Source organism: Lampetra planeri, chromosome 50, assembly GCF_965212315.1.
Source record: "Lampetra planeri chromosome 50, kcLamPlan1.2.h2, whole genome shotgun sequence".
Classification (NCBI taxonomy): domain Eukaryota; kingdom Metazoa; phylum Chordata; class Hyperoartia; order Petromyzontiformes; family Petromyzontidae; genus Lampetra; species Lampetra planeri.
Window position 1 is genome coordinate 8,869,164 of NC_136156.1, and position 18,311 is coordinate 8,887,474.

Genomic DNA, 18,311 nt, shown 5'->3' on the forward strand with positions numbered 1-18,311 from the left:
CACCCTGTGGTGTGGGTAGTTGGTGAATAACGTTCGCACACATCAACTCATGCACTTAAGAGACTGATAAACAAGTGTGGTCCTGAAAAAAAATCGCTATTATTGGCTTGGTGTGTCGACGGATGTCTACTGTTGGGTAGCAGCTTGTGAGGATTGTGCACAATGTAAGCCAACCCCCTCGTACCTCCCAAGGTTCCCTTACAGTCCATCATTGTCTCCAGGGTGAACAACATAGTTGCCCTGGAGCTCCTGGGCCCCTTTGCTGCGACTTTTCAGGGGGATCGTTACTTGCTGGTTGGTTGGGGGCCAAATACTTGACCAGTTGGTTTCGTCACAATCCATCATTGAGACCGACCAGGGTAGAAATGTTTCTTCCCAGTTACTGAAGGACGTACGTCTCATTTTAGACACTAAGAAGTTTTGCACTTCACCCTACCACCTGCAGACCGACATAATGGTTGAATACTCTTTGGTTCTTTCTATCTAATACTATTTGGTTCTTTCTATATTCAAATTAAGATAGAATGGTTGAAAATGCAACACGTAGGCTTTCGGAACAAATATTATCCATAATAAAGGTTTTTTTGGGTTATATCGTGACACGTTTATAGTTACATTATATTTACGTCATCTAATCCCAAAAACCTTTATCATAGAATGGTTGAAAGATCGAATCGGACCATTCCAGCCATGCTATGTTAGGTAGGCAATGATTAGCAAACCGATTCGAATCCACACACCCTGGGGGTTCTCCCAGCTTAGTGGTTAGCTCCACACTCTGCCACAGGAGTCTCCTCATTTTTCCTGGTGTACGGCTGTGAGCCTGCATCTCCGATTGAGAATCAGCTGGGCAAAACACTGGCTATATGCGGACTCTTGGTCAGCATTGTTTTGCCACACGTTCGGAATCGGATCAGAATATGTATTTATCTCGGAGTAATCCGATGAGCTATGCAGCTGTTTTCACATATGTCCAGTCGACTGCAGGAGGTAATGGAGGATGCTAGGGTGTCTTCCACCGTGGCGCAGGCTACAAACGAATGGATTTGGGGCAAACGTCGTTATGGCTGTTCAGGTATCTCTCGATTTACGACCATTCGGCTTATGAAATTTCCACGTAAACGAAATTTCTCATGGCACGCACTGTGAGATAATCAAACAAGAAGCCACCCGGGAGGCTGCGTCGTCATGCATCCACGACAGCGACAGCGTCACGGTGTCCCTGCCGTGCGACAGGAGCGCCTCCGCATCACCTTGCCAGTCATTTCAACATGTAGCAGATCTTTTGGTGAGTTCGCTGAAAATGTGATTTTTTTATTAGTTATAATTAATCGTTTTAATATTTATATTCTTTATTATTGTCTGCATTGTGAAAAGTAATATAGGTGTATATTTTAGGTTAGTCAGCGGAGTTGCAATGCCTGTCCGAAACACATCCCTATCTTTTTCTATTTCACGAAATTTCGTTTTACGTTCGTTTTTTGTTTTAACAACTACATCCCTTTTGTAAATCGCAGGATGCCTGAACTGTCCACAAGTACCAGTCAGCACATCGGCCAAATTGCATTAATCGTCGCCTGCCTCCAAGACATCAGCGACCTTGCCGGGCTCCGCGGTGTTGCCCATTGTGCATCTGTCTGCTGACCCTTCGAGTTCACCAAGGACGACTGGCGAGGAACCCGTTGCAGACCTCCTGTGGAGGAGAGTTTCAACCACTTGGCCGACTTACTTTGTTTTCTGTTTCCTAGATTGCAACGCACCCTAAAAGGAAATAGATTTGAGGATGTTGCCAACCGTCATCCAAAATGAAACTCGGGACCTGAAAGCCGTTCCTGAAAGAAGAGTACGGAAGATGCCTCGGACACATTGCTGGACCACTGGAATCACTATCGTGTTCGATAAGGAGCAGACTACTTTAAATGAGATGCATATTATTAGCTATGCCGCCCTTTAGCTTTGTCTGAATAAAAGTAGTTGCGGCACCTTTTGATCAACCCTCGTATGTTGAACTTCTTTTGCACCCTACGTAGCCAACCATGCTTATCGGAGGTGCGGTGCGGTGATGGACAACACATGGAGAGATTGATGTAAACCCACGGTGTGACGTGGGCGCTGGGCCTTGCTGAGGAGAGAGCTTCCTTTGATTGTGTTCATCGGGATTTTTAAACGATACGTTTCCTTACCAAGGACGACTCTTATGGTCACCCTTTCACTATCATACTCTATTTGAAAAATATTTTTGCTGGTTGGCTGGCTGGAGGGAGGAGGGAAGAAAAGGACGCATGGTTGCATGGACGGACGGTCATGTCCAAAGGACGTGACGGCTGCTCACACTATGATACTACCAGTTTAACACGCAGACTTTCGCGACCAATATCCATAATACAGGTTTTTTGGGTTAGATCACGTAAATGCATGCCTATACAGGTCACCATACTTAAATGTGATTACCTGTTTCACACAACAACCGCCATTCGCCACTAAGTGGTGGTGACGTCACTGCGACGCTTGTGCCAGGCCATGTGCACCTTAAGGCCACGTGAAGTGTCGAAAGCCCGCTGGCAGGAGGTCACGGGGCATACCCAGGTGCCACGGGTCGACTGACTGACATGACTGAGATGACTGGCTGATGCACCACCTGTGCCCCCTACCGTGCCAACTTGCTTTGCTTTAGCCACCCGGCGCTCCGCTCGTTGTTGTGAGCGTCGCTCCTGCGCCCTCCGTTGTTGTTGGAGGGCGACTGCCTCCAACTGCCCAGTAGCGTCCTTCATGAGCCTCCTCCACAGAGGCCGATTTTGACACCGCTGGTACCGGTCATCGGAAAGTCCACTCAGCTCCTCGTCCTCCTGTACCACATCACTCCATCTCTTCTCTAGCTCGTGCCGCGCCCGTTTAGCCCCCTCGATCCGGCCGAACAAAAGCTGTTTAGGCATGCGGTGATTGGGCATGCGGGCTACATGACCCAGCCATGTGCTTACATCCGTATGTGGAATTCCTTTCTAGCTCAGACCCCGCTTGCTTGCCCATCGCCACATATATATAACCTTGTTGTAACTGCTCTCTCGCTGGTTCAGCAGTTCCACTGCTGGATTATATTTTTTCCGCCTGAGGAAGACCGCTTGTGTTGCGATCGAAACGTCGTGATTTATTTTATTTTTAAATCCTTTATATTAAGTTCGCGTGCTTGCTTGCTTGCGTGCTTGCTTGCTTGCTTAGGATCGTGCAAATCTTTCGGTCGTTTTTTAACCCACTTCCCGTTATCCAATCGAGCTGACATTTTCCACACAGACTCGCTGTACCAGACAATTATTGTTCGTGAAAAAAAATTCCCAAAATTTTACACTTTTTAGGCAAAAAAATATTATTTTACATATATTGAAATAGAACGCATTCATGGCTTTGGCTGAACGTCAGAGTGTAAGAGCCCAGAGCGTAACCCCTCCACAGGCCGTGGCGGAGTAGCGCAGTTGGTAGCGCCCTCGCTTCCCATGCCAAAGGTCGCGGGATCGATCCCCGCGTCCTCCACAGGCGAATATATTTTTAAATCCTTTATATTAAGTTCGCTTGCTTGCTTGATTGCGTGCTTGCGTACTTACTTTCTTGCTTACGACCGTGCAAATCTTTCGGTCGTTTTTTAACCCACTTCCCGTGATCCAATCGAGCTGACATTTTCCACACAGACTCGTTGTGCGTGACAATTAATTTTAGTGACATTTTTTTAAAAATCCTTTATATTAAGTTCGCGTGCTTGCTTGCTTGCTTGCGTGCTTGCTTGCTTGCTTAGGACCGTGCAAATCTTTCGGTCGTTTTTTAACCCACTTCCCGTGATCCAATGGAGCTGACATTTTCCACACAGACTCGTTGTGCGTGACAATTAATTTTAGTGAAATTTTTTTTCCAAAATTTTACACTGTTTAGGGAATTTTTTTAAAAAATATTGAATTACCAATTGCTTAATGCTGGCAGACAATCATCTGACCCATAGGTGGCAGCCATCTCAAGCCAGAGGACGAGAGGACTCTAGCCGCCACGCATATAAAGGATTTAGAGTGAAAAACTTTGTTTTTACGGGTTAATTTTTTATACCTACGTGACTTTACCGAAAGAACCAAAGAGTATATATTCTTGGGTCTTTCACGTAGATAGGTTCAAAGAAATTAACAAAAAAAATACAAAAAACTACGACGTTTCGATCGCAAAACAAGCGGTCGTCTTCAGGAAAAAAAGTCACGAAAGCTTTAAGTCAAGATTAAAAACAAAGTTTTGCTGGCTGGCCATGCGGCACCCAGCGCGCGTTCTGATTGGCTGGAGAATATGCGCCGCCCAGCGCTCAGAGGGGAGAGGAGTCGCGGGGAGGGGGTGGCGGGTGGAGTGGGCTTGGAGGTTGTCACGTGCTAGAGGGGGGCACCCAGCGCCACGTGGGGACGTTGGGGGATGGCCGTCGTTCAACGATGGACACTCTCTACAGTACCGTACCGTATTAGAAACACGTTTGACTGGCTGGCTGGAGGGACAGTCACGTCCAAATGACGTGCGCGATGCTACTGTAAATAAATTAATTACTGCATATCACCTTCTACGTGTACGCTTGGAATGACATTGAGAGACAAGAGGAGGGACACGTGGATGAGAGGTTTGAGACAGTGTCCCAGCGTGCCCTCCACTCCCATTGGGGGCCATCCATTTAGTAGGTACGCAAACATCTGTCAAAGCTTGACCCCTCCCCCCCTCCCTGTACGCACGCGTACTTTTTACCCCCTCCCCTCTCACCTGCGAACGTACGCTTGACACCCCCCCCCCCCCCGAATTCTACAGAACGGCCGATATTTAGTCTACGCAAAAACGATCAAGGATTAATAATATTAACGTGTTTAAGCAAACAGATAGTTCACCGCAGAACTATCTAACTCATTTGAAGACCAATGTAGACATTATTATCGAGGCTTCATCCCCTCCCCCTCCATGCGTACGTACTAAATGGATGGCCCCTTGGGATATTGTCTCGGATTCAAATACAGCACACAGCACTGCACTTTATATCTGCACGTTCGACTCGGGCAAAAGGCGGGGCCAGCCGAGCAATAGGCGGGTCCACTCAAGCAGTGGGCGGGACTATTTGAATAATGGGCGGGGCTATCTGATAAGTGGGCGGAGATACATTTGCACGCGTGATGGGCGGGGCTAACTGGGTGGTGGGCGGGACTACTTGCGTGGTGGCCCGTGCAAGCCTGGTTAATAGGCAGGGATAATTGCGAAGTGGGTGGGGCGAATGGCTGTGGGAGGGGCTATTTGAAGGTGGGCGAGGGGGGAGGGAGGGGCCCCTTGGCAGATGGCGGCAGCTTGGGGAGGATGCCTTCATCCAGCATTGGATTGACGTTGGCCTTGACGATCATGACGTGGATCTGAAAGAGACACTCGCGGAGCGATTTGTATTGTTTTTTCTACATAATAGCGTACAATTTGCATGTCAAATGCTTGCATGTAAAAACATTTATTCATACGAATTCGAATGCGGTGCGTGTACCGTGAGCGACATGAGCCGATGTTAATCTAGGATCGAGGCATCGTTACACCGCTGCTGTGTGGAGCTCTGTGCAATGTATGCGTTATGATAGCAGCGAACGCCAACAACAGTGAATGTGTATACAGTGCACGGAATATTGCAATGCACGCAGCTCCTCCTCCTTCTGCCCCTCTTGTCTCACAGTGCGAGGCTCCCATGCGTGAAATCTATGACCCCCACAGAGCGATGGAGAACGCGGAGCCGGGTCGGGCGGATGACCTTGCCCCACTGCGCACCCGAGCCGGTGAAGGTCATTTCGCAGCCGCAAATTCTCGTCGGTCCGCGATAAATCCCAACGTGACGGCTTCGAGGAACGACGGCGCATCTCGGGGAACTGCAGGAGGCTGTGGCGATAATTGATAGCGGTTCTCCAGGCTCGCGATGCACACGTGGAGTCGCATGGACAAATAAATGCCTGCAAATGATATGCAAATGTTACAATTAGGTTAACGGGGTAAAACACAAGTGGACCAGAGACGGATTAAAAACGAGAAACGCAAACTGGAGGGTATATGGAATATAACCTAATTAATGCTGAGATCGAATCGCAGTGAGTGGAGTAACGAGGTGAATCGTCGACTGGCAGCTTCGGCAGCCTTGTCCCACAATTTTGCACGGGAAAGGCTCTATCGTCTTGCACCGCGTACCCCCAGGGTGTCGCTTTGCTTGTAATGGCCACTAAACAAGACGCAATGCTAATGGCCCACGTCACAATCTCCCCGCGACGTGCACATCCGCCCGCTGAGCTGTCACCACACACTGCCATTGCGTTACTACAGCTAACAATTAGCGGCTCTGAAGCAGGGTTGTGAACTCCACATTCCTATTGCCCAGAAGCATTCTATTGGATAACTGCTACTGATTTCCCACAGAGTGGGTACGCAGAGGAGTGATGCTGAGTCGATAGCAGCCACCTCCTGGTTGTGGGTACTGACCTACAACAGCAGTTTTACTGGGCTAGACTCCCCCTATTTAACGATGACGCTAAATCCTATTATAATACAGTGGGACTCAAAGGCAGGTTATTCATAATCAGGAGAATCCAATAGCGGTTTGGTTGGAGAATGTTAAATAATGTAACTGTAACTTTGTTGAGTATATAAATTATTGCAATGTTAATACAGTACACCGTGAAATGTAAATACATTTAGATCGGAAGACATTGGGAGAGCCAATATGCCTGCATGTCTCGTGTTTATGTGCAGGTCCACAGCAGCCAGCAGTTCATGTGCAGCCTTACAACGATACATGAACACTGTACCCGTGTCACCACTGCAGCGATTTTCAATACAGCGGAGCTGTTATCCTGCACGCCATCGTTGAAAGCATTAGCCGAATGCAGTGTTATTCTGCCACTGAACAGCGCACGTGATTCGTGTCGTACAATTATGTTCACTGCATGGCCCTTGTGTCATTTAGTGATGTGTGCATAGGTCGGGTGTGTGGTGTCTGTTGGCAGCTATTTTCGTGAATGCATGGTCTGGGAAGTGTGGAAGCACCTGGGCGATGTGTGTGGGTTCGTGCGTGGAACCGGACGTGTGGAATGAGGAGGGCTCTATGTTCTTGTGTGTAGGTGGGAGTTTGCAGATTGGGTGTATGTGGGGAGATGTTGTAGGTAAGCGGAAGCCTGCGTATGTCGATGAGTGTGTGTGTGTGTTGGTCAGGTTATGTGTCTGGATTCCTGTGTGTTGATTTATGTCTGTGATGCCCAGAGAATGTGCATGTATGTGGGGTTGTTGATGAAGGTGTGTTGGTTATAGTGTGTGCTTATGATGTGTGGGGAGCGGTAGTGTAGCGGTTAGCGCGCTGCGCTATGAACCCGGCGACACGAGTTCGATTCCCGCTCACGGCCAACACCAGTGACGATTATCTGAACCGATCCCAGGTCCTCCCCTAGGTCGACTCAGCCTCAAATGAGTACCCAGTGCGGTGTGTAAACATTGCCACTAGGGAGACAAAGGCGGTCGGGCGTGGTGCTGGCCACCCACCCCTCCTGTGCTGTTCCGGCCTTCATAGGTGCTCGCTAACAGCACTTGCCCCTAGAGTCTGTTAAGGCTATATGGGGGATCTTTGTCTTTGTTATGATGTGTGTTCGTTATTTTGTTTTATGAGGGTTTGTGTGTGTTGGTTAGTGTGTGTAGTCTGTGTGCGGTGTTTGTTGGTTAGTGTTTAGGTTAGGGTGTATTGGTAAGTGGGTGGTGTGTGTGTTGGTTACCGTGTGTTGGTTAGGGTGTATTGGTTAGTGTGTGGTGTGTGTGTGGGTTAGGTGTATTGGCTAGTGTATGGTGTGTGTGTAACCGTGTGTTGGTTAGGGTGCATTGGTTAGTGTGTGGTGTGTGTTGGTGGTGCTCGTCAACAGCACTTTGCCCCAACAGTCTTTGGGCTACGTGGATAGCTCCGCCGTGTGGGTGGTGCTGAATTGGACAGCTCCACGCCCGCAGTGCGCGTGCGCGTCGCCGCCGCTATAAGAGGCGCGGCGGCTGCGTGGAGGCGGCGGTGACGTCAGCGCCGCGGTCTGCTCCCCCTCCACTCGCTCGCGTCCCTCTCCTCCCGCTCCCAGCGTTCTCACCGCTCGCTGTGTTCTCGCCCTTCACGTTCAGCGTCTCCGAACACCGATAGCTCTGTACGCGCGCTACAATAATAACTGGCATTCATAGCTGTAGAATTTGTTACGTACAAATAAACGGCGGTCGCAGGAATTATTCGCATTTTTTTATTCCTATTCCGATTGTGTAATCGTGGAGGGAAAGATGTCCGGCCAGACCCTGACCGACCGCATTGCCGCGGCGCAGTACCACGTGGTGGGCTCGGCCGTGTCTCGCTCCGTGTGCAAGGCGAGCACGCACGAGCTCATGGCGCCCAAGAAGAAGCACCTCGACTGTGAGTAAAAACACCAAACACCATGACGCACTCCCCGCACGGGACGCGCCTAAACATCCTCCTCCTAGCCCGTGTCTGCATGCGAGCGACGGTGCGTGCACCTTGCATCTTTAGCCACACGGTCGTGTTGGGGAGGCGGGGCGCGGGGGGGGCGCATGCTGCAATTTCGGCAGCGTTGCTTCTACACGGGCAGAGTGGGCGGGCTCGCACGAAGCAATACTGGTGAACAATACACACACACGCCTCGCGCACACGCAAGGTTCCACACCTACACCACAGCCCACCCGCCCCCCACACGCCTGCACACAACCACACCTTCCCCGCGCCCCGCACACACGAAAGACAAAGATCCCCCTTGCAGCCACGGCCTTTAACAGGATGTCGGAGTACCTATAAAGACTGAGACGGCACACAAGGGCGTGGGTGGCCGGAACCACGCCCGATCGCCTTCGTCTCCCCAGGTCCGATGTTTACACACCGCACCAGATTCATCATTTGGGGCAGAGTCGATCTAGGGGAGCGCCCAGCACTGGTTCAGAGAGTCGCCTCGGATATTGGATGTGGAACTGATGGCCGGGTTCAGAGCGCAGTGCGCTAACCACTGCTCCACCGTTCCCCAGTCACACGTAGTACCCCGACACGCATACATACACGCCCAACAACAACAACATCCGCCATTCGCCACTAAGTGGTCGTGACTTGACAGCGCTTGTGTCGGGCCAGGCTAGGAGCTCATTGAGGCCACGTTAAGTGTCGAGGGCTCGTTACTGATAGGAGGTCGCGGGAAAGACCCAGCTGCTATGGGTTTACTGAGATGACTGGCAAATGCACCATCTGTGATCTCCACCGTGCCAACTTGCTGCGTTTTAGCCGCCCGGAGATCTGCTCGTTAGGGGCGTCGATCCTCTGCCCTCCATTGTTGGGTGGCGACTGCCTTCAACGCCCCAGTAGCGTCCTTCACGAACCTTCTTCACAGAGGCCGATCTTGAGACCACTGGTTCCGGCATCGGCAAGTCCAATCGTCTCCACATCATCCTTCCTGTACCACATCAGCCCATCTCTTCTCTAACCCGTACTCGTTTAGCCCACTCTCTCCGACCAAACAAAAGCTGCCTTGGCATGCGGTGGCTTGGCATCCGAGCTACATGACCCAACCAATGCAGCCTCGCTAGCCGGAGGAGCTCACTGATAGGACTGTCTCCTAGTCTTTCAAGGATATATCAGCTCCTCGCACAATGCTGCAGCCTGGTTAAACCCAGGATGGAGCGTAGACAGGCCAGCCTCGAACCGACGCAGATATTCATTTTAACGGAGTCCATGATTCGCAAGCATAACTGGCTAATGAGTAATATTTACGAATACTTTTTTTAAAAACACGCTTTAATGAAATGTAGCGTTACGAGTAATGGCAGAACTCCGCGACTTCAGGAAGTGGCCCCGAAGCTTGCCATAACGTAAGGGATCGTGGTGATTTACAGCCAACGTGAGTTGAGCGTGGACAATTAGACCCAAGCCGAAACATAACATATAAAAAAAGATTGTTTAAAAAAATATATATATATATATTTATGATAGAATATAGTATTTTCATCAGTATGACATACGTATACCAAGTTTACAGTCAATACGACATTGGGAAGTGGGTTAAAATTGAGTTACAATATTTGATGATACGACAACAACAGACAGTGAGTTTATAAAAAGCGTGTAAAAAGATGTCGTTCAACTGGTTCTGAGTGAGACTTGCTGCCAAACGGGATCCGATCATAAGCACATTGCCCATGTATGAGAAGTCCTTCCACGCTATCCACTTTGCCACACCACTTGTGTTGCCGTGTATACTGTACACCCCACACGCATACACACCCACATGTATACACGACCACACACATAAAGACAAAGACTCCCAGTATAGCCATAACAGACTGGGGCAAGTGCTGTTAGCGAGCATCTATAAAGGCCGATACGGCACATGAGGGGGTGGCCTGCACCACGCCCGGCCGCCTTTGTTTCCCTAGTGGCGATGCTCATACATCACACCAGGTACGCATTTGAGGCTGAGTCGACCTAGGGGATGCCCAACACCGGTTCAGATAATCGTCACCGGTGTTGGCCGTGAGCGGGAATCGAACCCAGGTAGCCAGGTTCGTAGCGCAGCTCTAACCGCTACACTACCGCTCTCCACTAGGACAAAGACCCCCATATAGCCTGACAGACTGTAGGGGCAAGTGCTGTTAGCGAGCACTAGGACACACACATCAATAGGCATATATCCCCACACACCAAAATACAAAAAAATCAACATGCACACACCCACACACACCAACACGCATACACACCCACCCACACACCATACCTATATATACCCACACACAAACGCATACACACACCAACATGCATACACACAAAAAGACAAAGATCCCCCGTATAGCCTAAACAGACTGGGGGCAAGTGCTGTTAGCGAGCACCTATGAAGACTAGCACGGCACACGATGGGGTGGGTGGCCAACACCACGCCCGGCCGCCTTTGTCTCCCCAGTGGCGATGTTTACACGCTGCCCCAGGCACTCATTTCAGGCCGAGTCGACCTTGGGGATGCCCAACACCGGTTCAGATAATCGTCACTGGTGTTGGCCGTGAGCGGGAATCGAACTCGGGAACCCAGGTTCGGAGCGCAGCACACTAACAACTACACTACCGCTCTCCACACACACACACCATACCCATATATCCTCACACACCAACATGCATACACACCGACACGTCAACGGCCAAACAGAAGCTGCTTGGGCATGCGGGCTACAGGTCCCAGCCAACGCAGGCTTGCCTGCCAGATGAGCTCACCGATGTGACTCTCGATATCTCTCAAGGATCTATCAGCCCCTCGCACAGTCCAGCCTGGTTAAACCCAAAATGGGTCGTAGGCAGGCCAGCCCGAATGTTTCGAACTGGCGCAGATGTTCCCTTTTTAAAGGGGGGCCACGTATCGCAAGCATAGACATTGGAGAGCATAATTGTGGCCGAGAAGACCTGGAGCTTCGTGTGGAACGACAGGCTAGGTAACTTCCACAGAGTTGTTATACACGGTTGATTAAAATATAATGCTGCTCAACTGATTTGGAGTTGATCCTGTCAAACCGGATGTGGTCATCATCACACTGCCCAGGTATGGGAGATCCTCCACTCTATCCATACTGCTCCATCACTCCTGTTTGGTGTGCATGCAAACCTACACGCGTACACACTTAACACGTATACAAAGACAAGACAAAGATGCCCATTGTAGTCTTCACCGACTTTTGGGGCAAGTGTTGTTGGCAAGAAGCTGCCGTAAATACCACACCCATACTCGCATACACACAACAAGGGAAATAAATAATCGTCACTGGTGTTGGCCGTGAGCGGCAATACACGGCAATACACCAATATGCACACACGCCAACGCGGGCGCACACACCAACACGCGCACACACCAACACGCGAACAAAGACAAAGATCCCCTGTATAGCCTTAACGGACTGTAGGGGCAAGTGCTTTTAGCGAGCACCTATAAAGGCCAGCACGGCACACGAGGGGGTGGGTGGCCAACACCACGTCCGGCTGCCTTTGTCTCCCTAGTGGCAATGTTTACACATCGCAACAGGTACTCATTTGAGGCTAAATCGACCTAGGGGAGGCCCAGGGCCGGTTCAGATTATCGTCACTAGTGTTTGCCGTGAGCGGGAATCGAACCTGGGTCGCCAGGTTCGTAGCGCAGCGTCCTAACCGCTACACTACCGCTACCAACACGCACGCACACACGCACCAACACGCGCACACACACAACAAAACGCGCGCACACGCTAACAAGCAAACACCAACACGTACACACGCCAACGCGCACACACACCAACACGCACGCTCACGGAAGCGTCGCCACGCCGGCGTGTGAAGTGGACTCGCTCTTGAGATGCATCACGATCGATCGTCTCGACTCCTCTTCACGAGCGTTCACACTCGCTCCACCCTACACGCACTAAGGCGCACTCGCATACACCAGCATTCGGTGCACTCATACACAAGAATTGAGTAAATAATGAATTCGTAGTAATGGTTGTGTTTTATATATATACAGTGTCGTGCGTGCACAACGCCTCTCAAAGCGCTGAACGTTGCGAACCACGTAAACATAAAACATGGTACGTGACACCAGAGACACAACAACACAATCACGGGTGCGGAGGGTGAACGCAGCACGAATCACGTGGTGCGGGCGGCAGTCGTAACCACTGAACTCGTGACGCCTGCGAGAGTCCAAAGAATAAGTGACGAGTCCGAACAGTATGATCCCACACATCGCTTTCCATGCAAACGGAATCCACCACAACTGTGTGAGCATTGCGACGGATGTGTAAAATACTAGCGGCGTAGACTGCACAATGAATTGTATGTACAGTATTTATATTGAGCTTCTTTCGCACCGTACGTAGCCAACCGTGCTTATCGGAGGTGCGGGGATTGCCAACATTGTGAATGTAGAGGTGTCTAGTGGCTAAAGGGGGCTACATTTGCAACCAAGCCGATGTAAAAAAAAGAATATAGACGCATCAATGCGTGTATGAGGCGCAACGAATTGACATTTTAATTAAATGAATACCGTGATTAATTTAATTAAAATAATTACGTGATTAATTTAATTGACATCGCTGGGTTTAATATCGAAGTCACCGTGGCGCAGTTAATAAATTGAAAGTAAAAAAACGAGTTGAGAGTTCGGTGCACCTGGTTTCTTTTCACGTAGAGCTTGCGATGATGAACACGAGGGGTGCGCAGATGCTCGGATTCCTCCAATGGCGTCGATTCTTGTGCTCACGAAACACGCGTTGGATCTTATAGTTAGTGCATGTCCGCCTATGCAGCCACTAGAGGCGCAATGTATGTTGAACTTCTTTCACACAGTACGTAGCCAATTGCGCGGGGAAGGACAACAAACGAAACACAAAAAAAACTGTTTTAAAAAAATGAGTTGAATCTAGATTTAAAAGTGCATAGCTCCAGTGGCGTCCAAATATCAGAAGATGGAAGCGCTTTCCAGACGGCCATAGAAGCGCATCTGAAAGCGCACGATGCGGTGACCTTCTTTGTTCTATGACGAGCCAAAATCTGCCGCTGCGAGGATAACCGGAGTTCGTGTGGTGGTTTATGCTCCTTGACGAGATGAGCAAGATATTGTTGTTCAAGCAAGGTATTGCAGTTTTTGTTTTATATTATGGTGTCTTAATATGAAAACAATAGATTATTGAGTGGAATCTGGACCCTGATCTGTAGCAATGGAACCACGAGGCGGATTGTTCGAGGCTTTTTGCCCAGCTGCTCGTGTGAATCCCTTTAAATGAACGCGGAGTAGAAATTCGATTTGTACTGCAGTAGAATCAATGCTCTGTTCAGTGTTAATCGTGTATGCTACAGTTCAGTGAGGTTACACTGGGGGTAATTGTGGTAAACCGTGAGCGGTGTGCGATTTAGCATCAGGAAAGGTAACATGGCAAGTGCAGTGACGCAGAACCTCACATCTCAAAATAACCATTTGCGTGATTGTGAAGAATGCAAATAACAAAATAACCAAGCTATTTGCCTTCACATAGCTGTCTCTGCATACAAAACACCTTATGAGAGTGGGTAATTTCAGCAGCGTTGGTTCAACGCTCGCAAACTGTAATAGTTTTTATATTCGTGATGTCAGCACCCAGGAACCCGGCTCAATGCTGTGGGATGCGCGTGACGTCATCATACAGATATGCATTGTGACGTCACCACTGCACCTGTGTGCGTACCAGCCAGGCAGCTAGCACCATTTTTTTAATGTGGTATACAGTATATAAACACTCGTCTTTTGCCTGTCAAAGGACGGGTGTATTGCAGTAAATCTGAAACTTGCAAGCGAAAAGCAGACCGCGACGTGATATTCATTGCATCCATTCGTGTGCATTTTGTAAGGCCGCAGTGACACAGACTTATTGAATTTAAAGGTAATCATCCCTACTCTTTGGTTTTTTCGGTAAAGTCACGTAGATATAAAATAAACCACGACGTTTCGGGTGCAACACAAGCGTCCGTCATCAGGTGGGAAAGCATGGTCTGCTGCTGAGGCAGACTGTTGTTCATCATGACGGCCTTTTTTACGTCTGTCTCAATATCGTTACGTAGATCGCGTGACGTGCGGGTTCTGCCTTTGTAGTGAGGGTTTAAGTTGACGCGGAGGAGGGGGGAGGAGGCGCCTCGCCCCCCATGTGGAGTGACGTCACCCACTAATTATTATTAATGGGGGGGGTGGGGGCGTCCATTTGGAGGACGTAACCTGTTCATGATTATCAATGAGGAGGGCTGGGTCCTGGACCGCGTGGCTGGAGGCTTCTTCAAGCTTGACGTGGATCCCCTGCCTCTCCAACAGTAAGAACCCTGAGCCCCTCACAGGGTCCCCCTTTATATCGGGCCGGGCTGGGGCTGGCTCTGCCTCTCGCCCCACCCACCTTCTTGAACTCTCTCGCCCTTGCCCGAAAGCTCTCAAGAGTTATTTCCGGACCATGTGACCACCCATTGGCCCCCTCCACCGGTGGCCCCCCTCCAGTATCATCCGGTCACATGTCCCCAGGTCAGCCAGAGTATCATGCCCCCAACGTAACCCCAGCGGGCTGTGACACTCTCTCGCTCTCTCAACGGGAGCCCGCACCGCATGCTGTGCGTGGTGCCCATCGCGCTTAACCCATGGCTCACCCAAGCCCCCACTAGGGTTGGTACTACACCCCGTGTCCGGGGTGTACACACAACAGGAGACATCCCGCCGTGGCCTCGCAGGCTTGGCACCACAGTGACATTCCCAGTTACTACAGTAGTCAATGGCATGCTACTAATTTATAATCTTATGTCAGTCCAGTGGGGCACTTGGACCTTCACCGTGCCGGTCGGTGCAAACTGGTGGAAGGGGTGGTGGTCCATTCAGATTGTAATCGCCATTGCCAACAGCTGGATATGACTTTGTGCCCCATCATCTCTATTGTGAATATACGCAGTCCGGAACGCTCTCCTGGGAATTATTGTCACTTTGCATCCGCCTGGCCTTATTTTGGTCCTCACGATGCTGCGATGCCGCGTTGCTGTGCACAACACGTGTGCGTTTATATCTTGAAAGGGGCTACCCAGATGTCTTTAACGACAGGCCCCATTGTCTGTCTCTTTAGGCTCTGCGCCTTTCCTTTTTAGGACCCCACACCTTGTATCGGGCCCGCCTGTTCATGTCTAGGCCCTGCCCCTTACCGCCGCACACAGGGTGGGTGGGGCTGGTCTGGGTGGTGGTGGTGGTGGTGGAAGTTTTGGGCGTGGATAGGCACAAAAAAGTGAGAAATTATGCCCTGCCTTTACACGTACTGTACATCGTATTCATTCAAATGTGCTTCCACGGCCGTCTGGAATGCTCTACCTTCCGGTATTAGGAAGCCACTGGAGCTATGCACTTCTTTTAAATCTTGATTCAAAACTCTATTCTTTACAACTGTATGTTCCCATTCTTGATTGCATCATTCCGATCCCAGTCTGCCTTCAACAGCTTTACAGGTATCTGTTACAGCAGGTAGTTGTGCTGTTTGTTTGCTGACCACTCGGCATTTTGGGCATTTGGACCGTGTGTTCATCATGCATGGTAATACAAAAAACATCCTCCGCTGCGTTTTCCAGAAGTGTCCCTCTGACAGATATCGCTGTCGGTTTTTGTTGACAGAATTTTTTGGTACATTTTATCCTGAGCCCAACTGTGCAAACCTTCTCTACAAAGTTCATACAGCGTTTCCCGCAGTTCATTCTCATTGGACATCACAATGCCGTCGGCAAATCTTCCGATGTCCTGCTGCGATGTTAATATTTACTACGCCTTTATGCCTCCAATCCAATTATTTAAAAAATATGAGCCAATGTTGCTGTGAATAACTTTGGGGAAAGTGCGTCGTGTTGTCTGACTTTATAACGGGCAATTTGTCACTTTGTTCATGTACTCGTAGTGCGACTGTTCCGACTTTAGTAAACATTTTATTTCTGAATATTATTTAGGCCCCTGTTTGCGAGCGCATTAAATCAGGTTGTGCTAATTTTTCGACAGCGTACCGACGAGCTGAAACGATGATCATTAACACACCAAACGCTTGTACGCGTGACGATTCAATTTATTTGGCTGTGTTGGGGTAAGTGGAGAGTTACGACAGAAACTTGGCCAAATTGTTGCGTGACCTCGCCCAAAAAAAAATCTTTTGCAAATTGGAGGCTATTGGGTTTTGTTCTTAGTCGGTGGCATCACCCTTTCTGGAGAAAAACAAAATAAGCAAGAACTTTTGAAAATAAACCAATAAAGTGTTTCAATTACAAACTCTCTGCCCAATTTATCCGAAAATTGCACCCATGAAAACGTCTCGGAGGAAACATTTGGAAAACGAAAGTAAAACTTGAGGTGATAGGAATTAAAAAAGGGTAAAATGGTTGAAAACACCCTATTAATAACACTATTGAGGCAGCGCCCAAACTAAAGCGGCCGTTGCTAATGAGGGGCTGAGTCTGGCTGCGAAACGTGGCGAGGTTGGGGGACAGAGCCCCATGCTTGGCAGTGGTTGCAGGAGAGGGATTTTTGTCTCCGTGGAGTCGAGAGGCTCTCGGGTCTAGTGGCAGGTGACACTGCTGGAGGGCGCGCGAGAGAGCTTGGCTCGCTTGGGAGTGTTGCGGTTTGCGTTGAGCATGACCCCCGATCCGATGCTTATCTGATCCACGAATCCCCAGGTCCGATTCGTCGATCTGGATCGTTTCATTTAATTGCTTGGTTGAGGTCAGACTCTTTTCGATTATAATTATTTGCATTATTATTATTTTGCAATAATGTAGTATGCAATTCTCAATTGGACCATACAAAATAAAAGGGTATGAAGCTATTGTTTTATGTTTTTAAGTTAAAAAGAGAATATAAGTTTACTGATCAAATGTGTTTAAAACATTCTTGTGCTGCAGATGTATATGTCAGATTGTGAGTTTGAGAACAAATCCCACTTGTCGTGCATGGCACACCAGGTAGTTCACCACAACCCCTGCAGCCCCACACCGTTCTCCATGCTCCGTAACATCAAACAGAATTTATTATCGACTTGAACAGTGATCCTGCACCATGACGGTTATGGGAAACTTGGAGACGGTGCGGGATCGCACGTCCACCCCCCTTTGAACTACAGAGAGGAATTGTCACAATTAGATTCCAGCACCAATTAAACAAATGTCTCGTTTGTATTGTTTTCTCGGGTTGTATATCATGTCCCATTTACTCCAGTAACCGAAAAGGTAGTGTTTTCATATAATTAGCATTAAACTTGCAAACTGTGAATAATTTTTTGCATGCCTAATAAATTCCATGGATGTAGGTCTGTCGTTTTGTGCAATGATCATTTACTTAAAATGAACTAAAATGCTTCGTATGTGACCTGTTCAGGGGTGATCCAATGTTAGTCGGGTTACACTTTGAGCCACACTTGGTCATTTTGATTCGCTGCTCCAATTCAGATTTTATTGGCAAACATAGTATACGCAGTAATCCAATTCCAGACAGATGCTAAACCACTTATGCTCTCCATACAGTACAAAGCGATTTCCTGCACAATCGAGCACTGGGGTGGTGCTTTTTTCCCGTTTATAGCTTTGAGCCAGTGGTGGATATTCCACATTGCTATGGTGAGGGCGAGTTTATCCATAGGACAACTGCTCTTGGCATTAGAGTATTTGACTGCTGTACACTTCCACGTGATGAGAAGCCGCTTCGTTAGGCTATCATTTATGGCCAGGTCGCGTCGTAAGAAGAGCTACGTAG

General features: G+C 49.0%; 1 protein-coding gene and 1 long non-coding RNA gene across 12 annotated transcripts in view; one reads left to right on the forward strand and one right to left on the reverse strand.

Annotated features, from left to right (window-relative positions):
- Nucleotides 1-5,471: 5,471 nt before the first annotated feature.
- On the reverse strand, nucleotides 5,472-12,611 carry LOC144734207 (uncharacterized). The gene is made up of 2 exons (XR_013588488.1): nucleotides 12,343-12,611; nucleotides 5,472-5,978 (listed from the first exon to the last, which is right to left on the reverse strand). It is a non-coding gene; the product is annotated as an uncharacterized LOC144734207 (long non-coding RNA).
- LOC144734204 (clathrin coat assembly protein AP180-like) overlaps nucleotides 8,065-18,311 on the forward strand; it is a 140,139-nt gene continuing 129,892 nt past the window's right edge. For 10 of the 11 annotated variants that reach the window (XM_078616297.1, XM_078616300.1, XM_078616298.1 and 7 more), the window contains exon 1: nucleotides 8,065-8,443. In XM_078616297.1, coding sequence (XP_078472423.1) covers nucleotides 8,314-8,443 — 130 coding nt within the window. In that variant the 5' untranslated portion in view covers nucleotides 8,065-8,313. Of the gene's footprint in view, nucleotides 8,444-8,749; nucleotides 8,905-18,311 lie in introns of those variants that run through there. The other variant, XM_078616305.1, reaches the window with a different exon arrangement.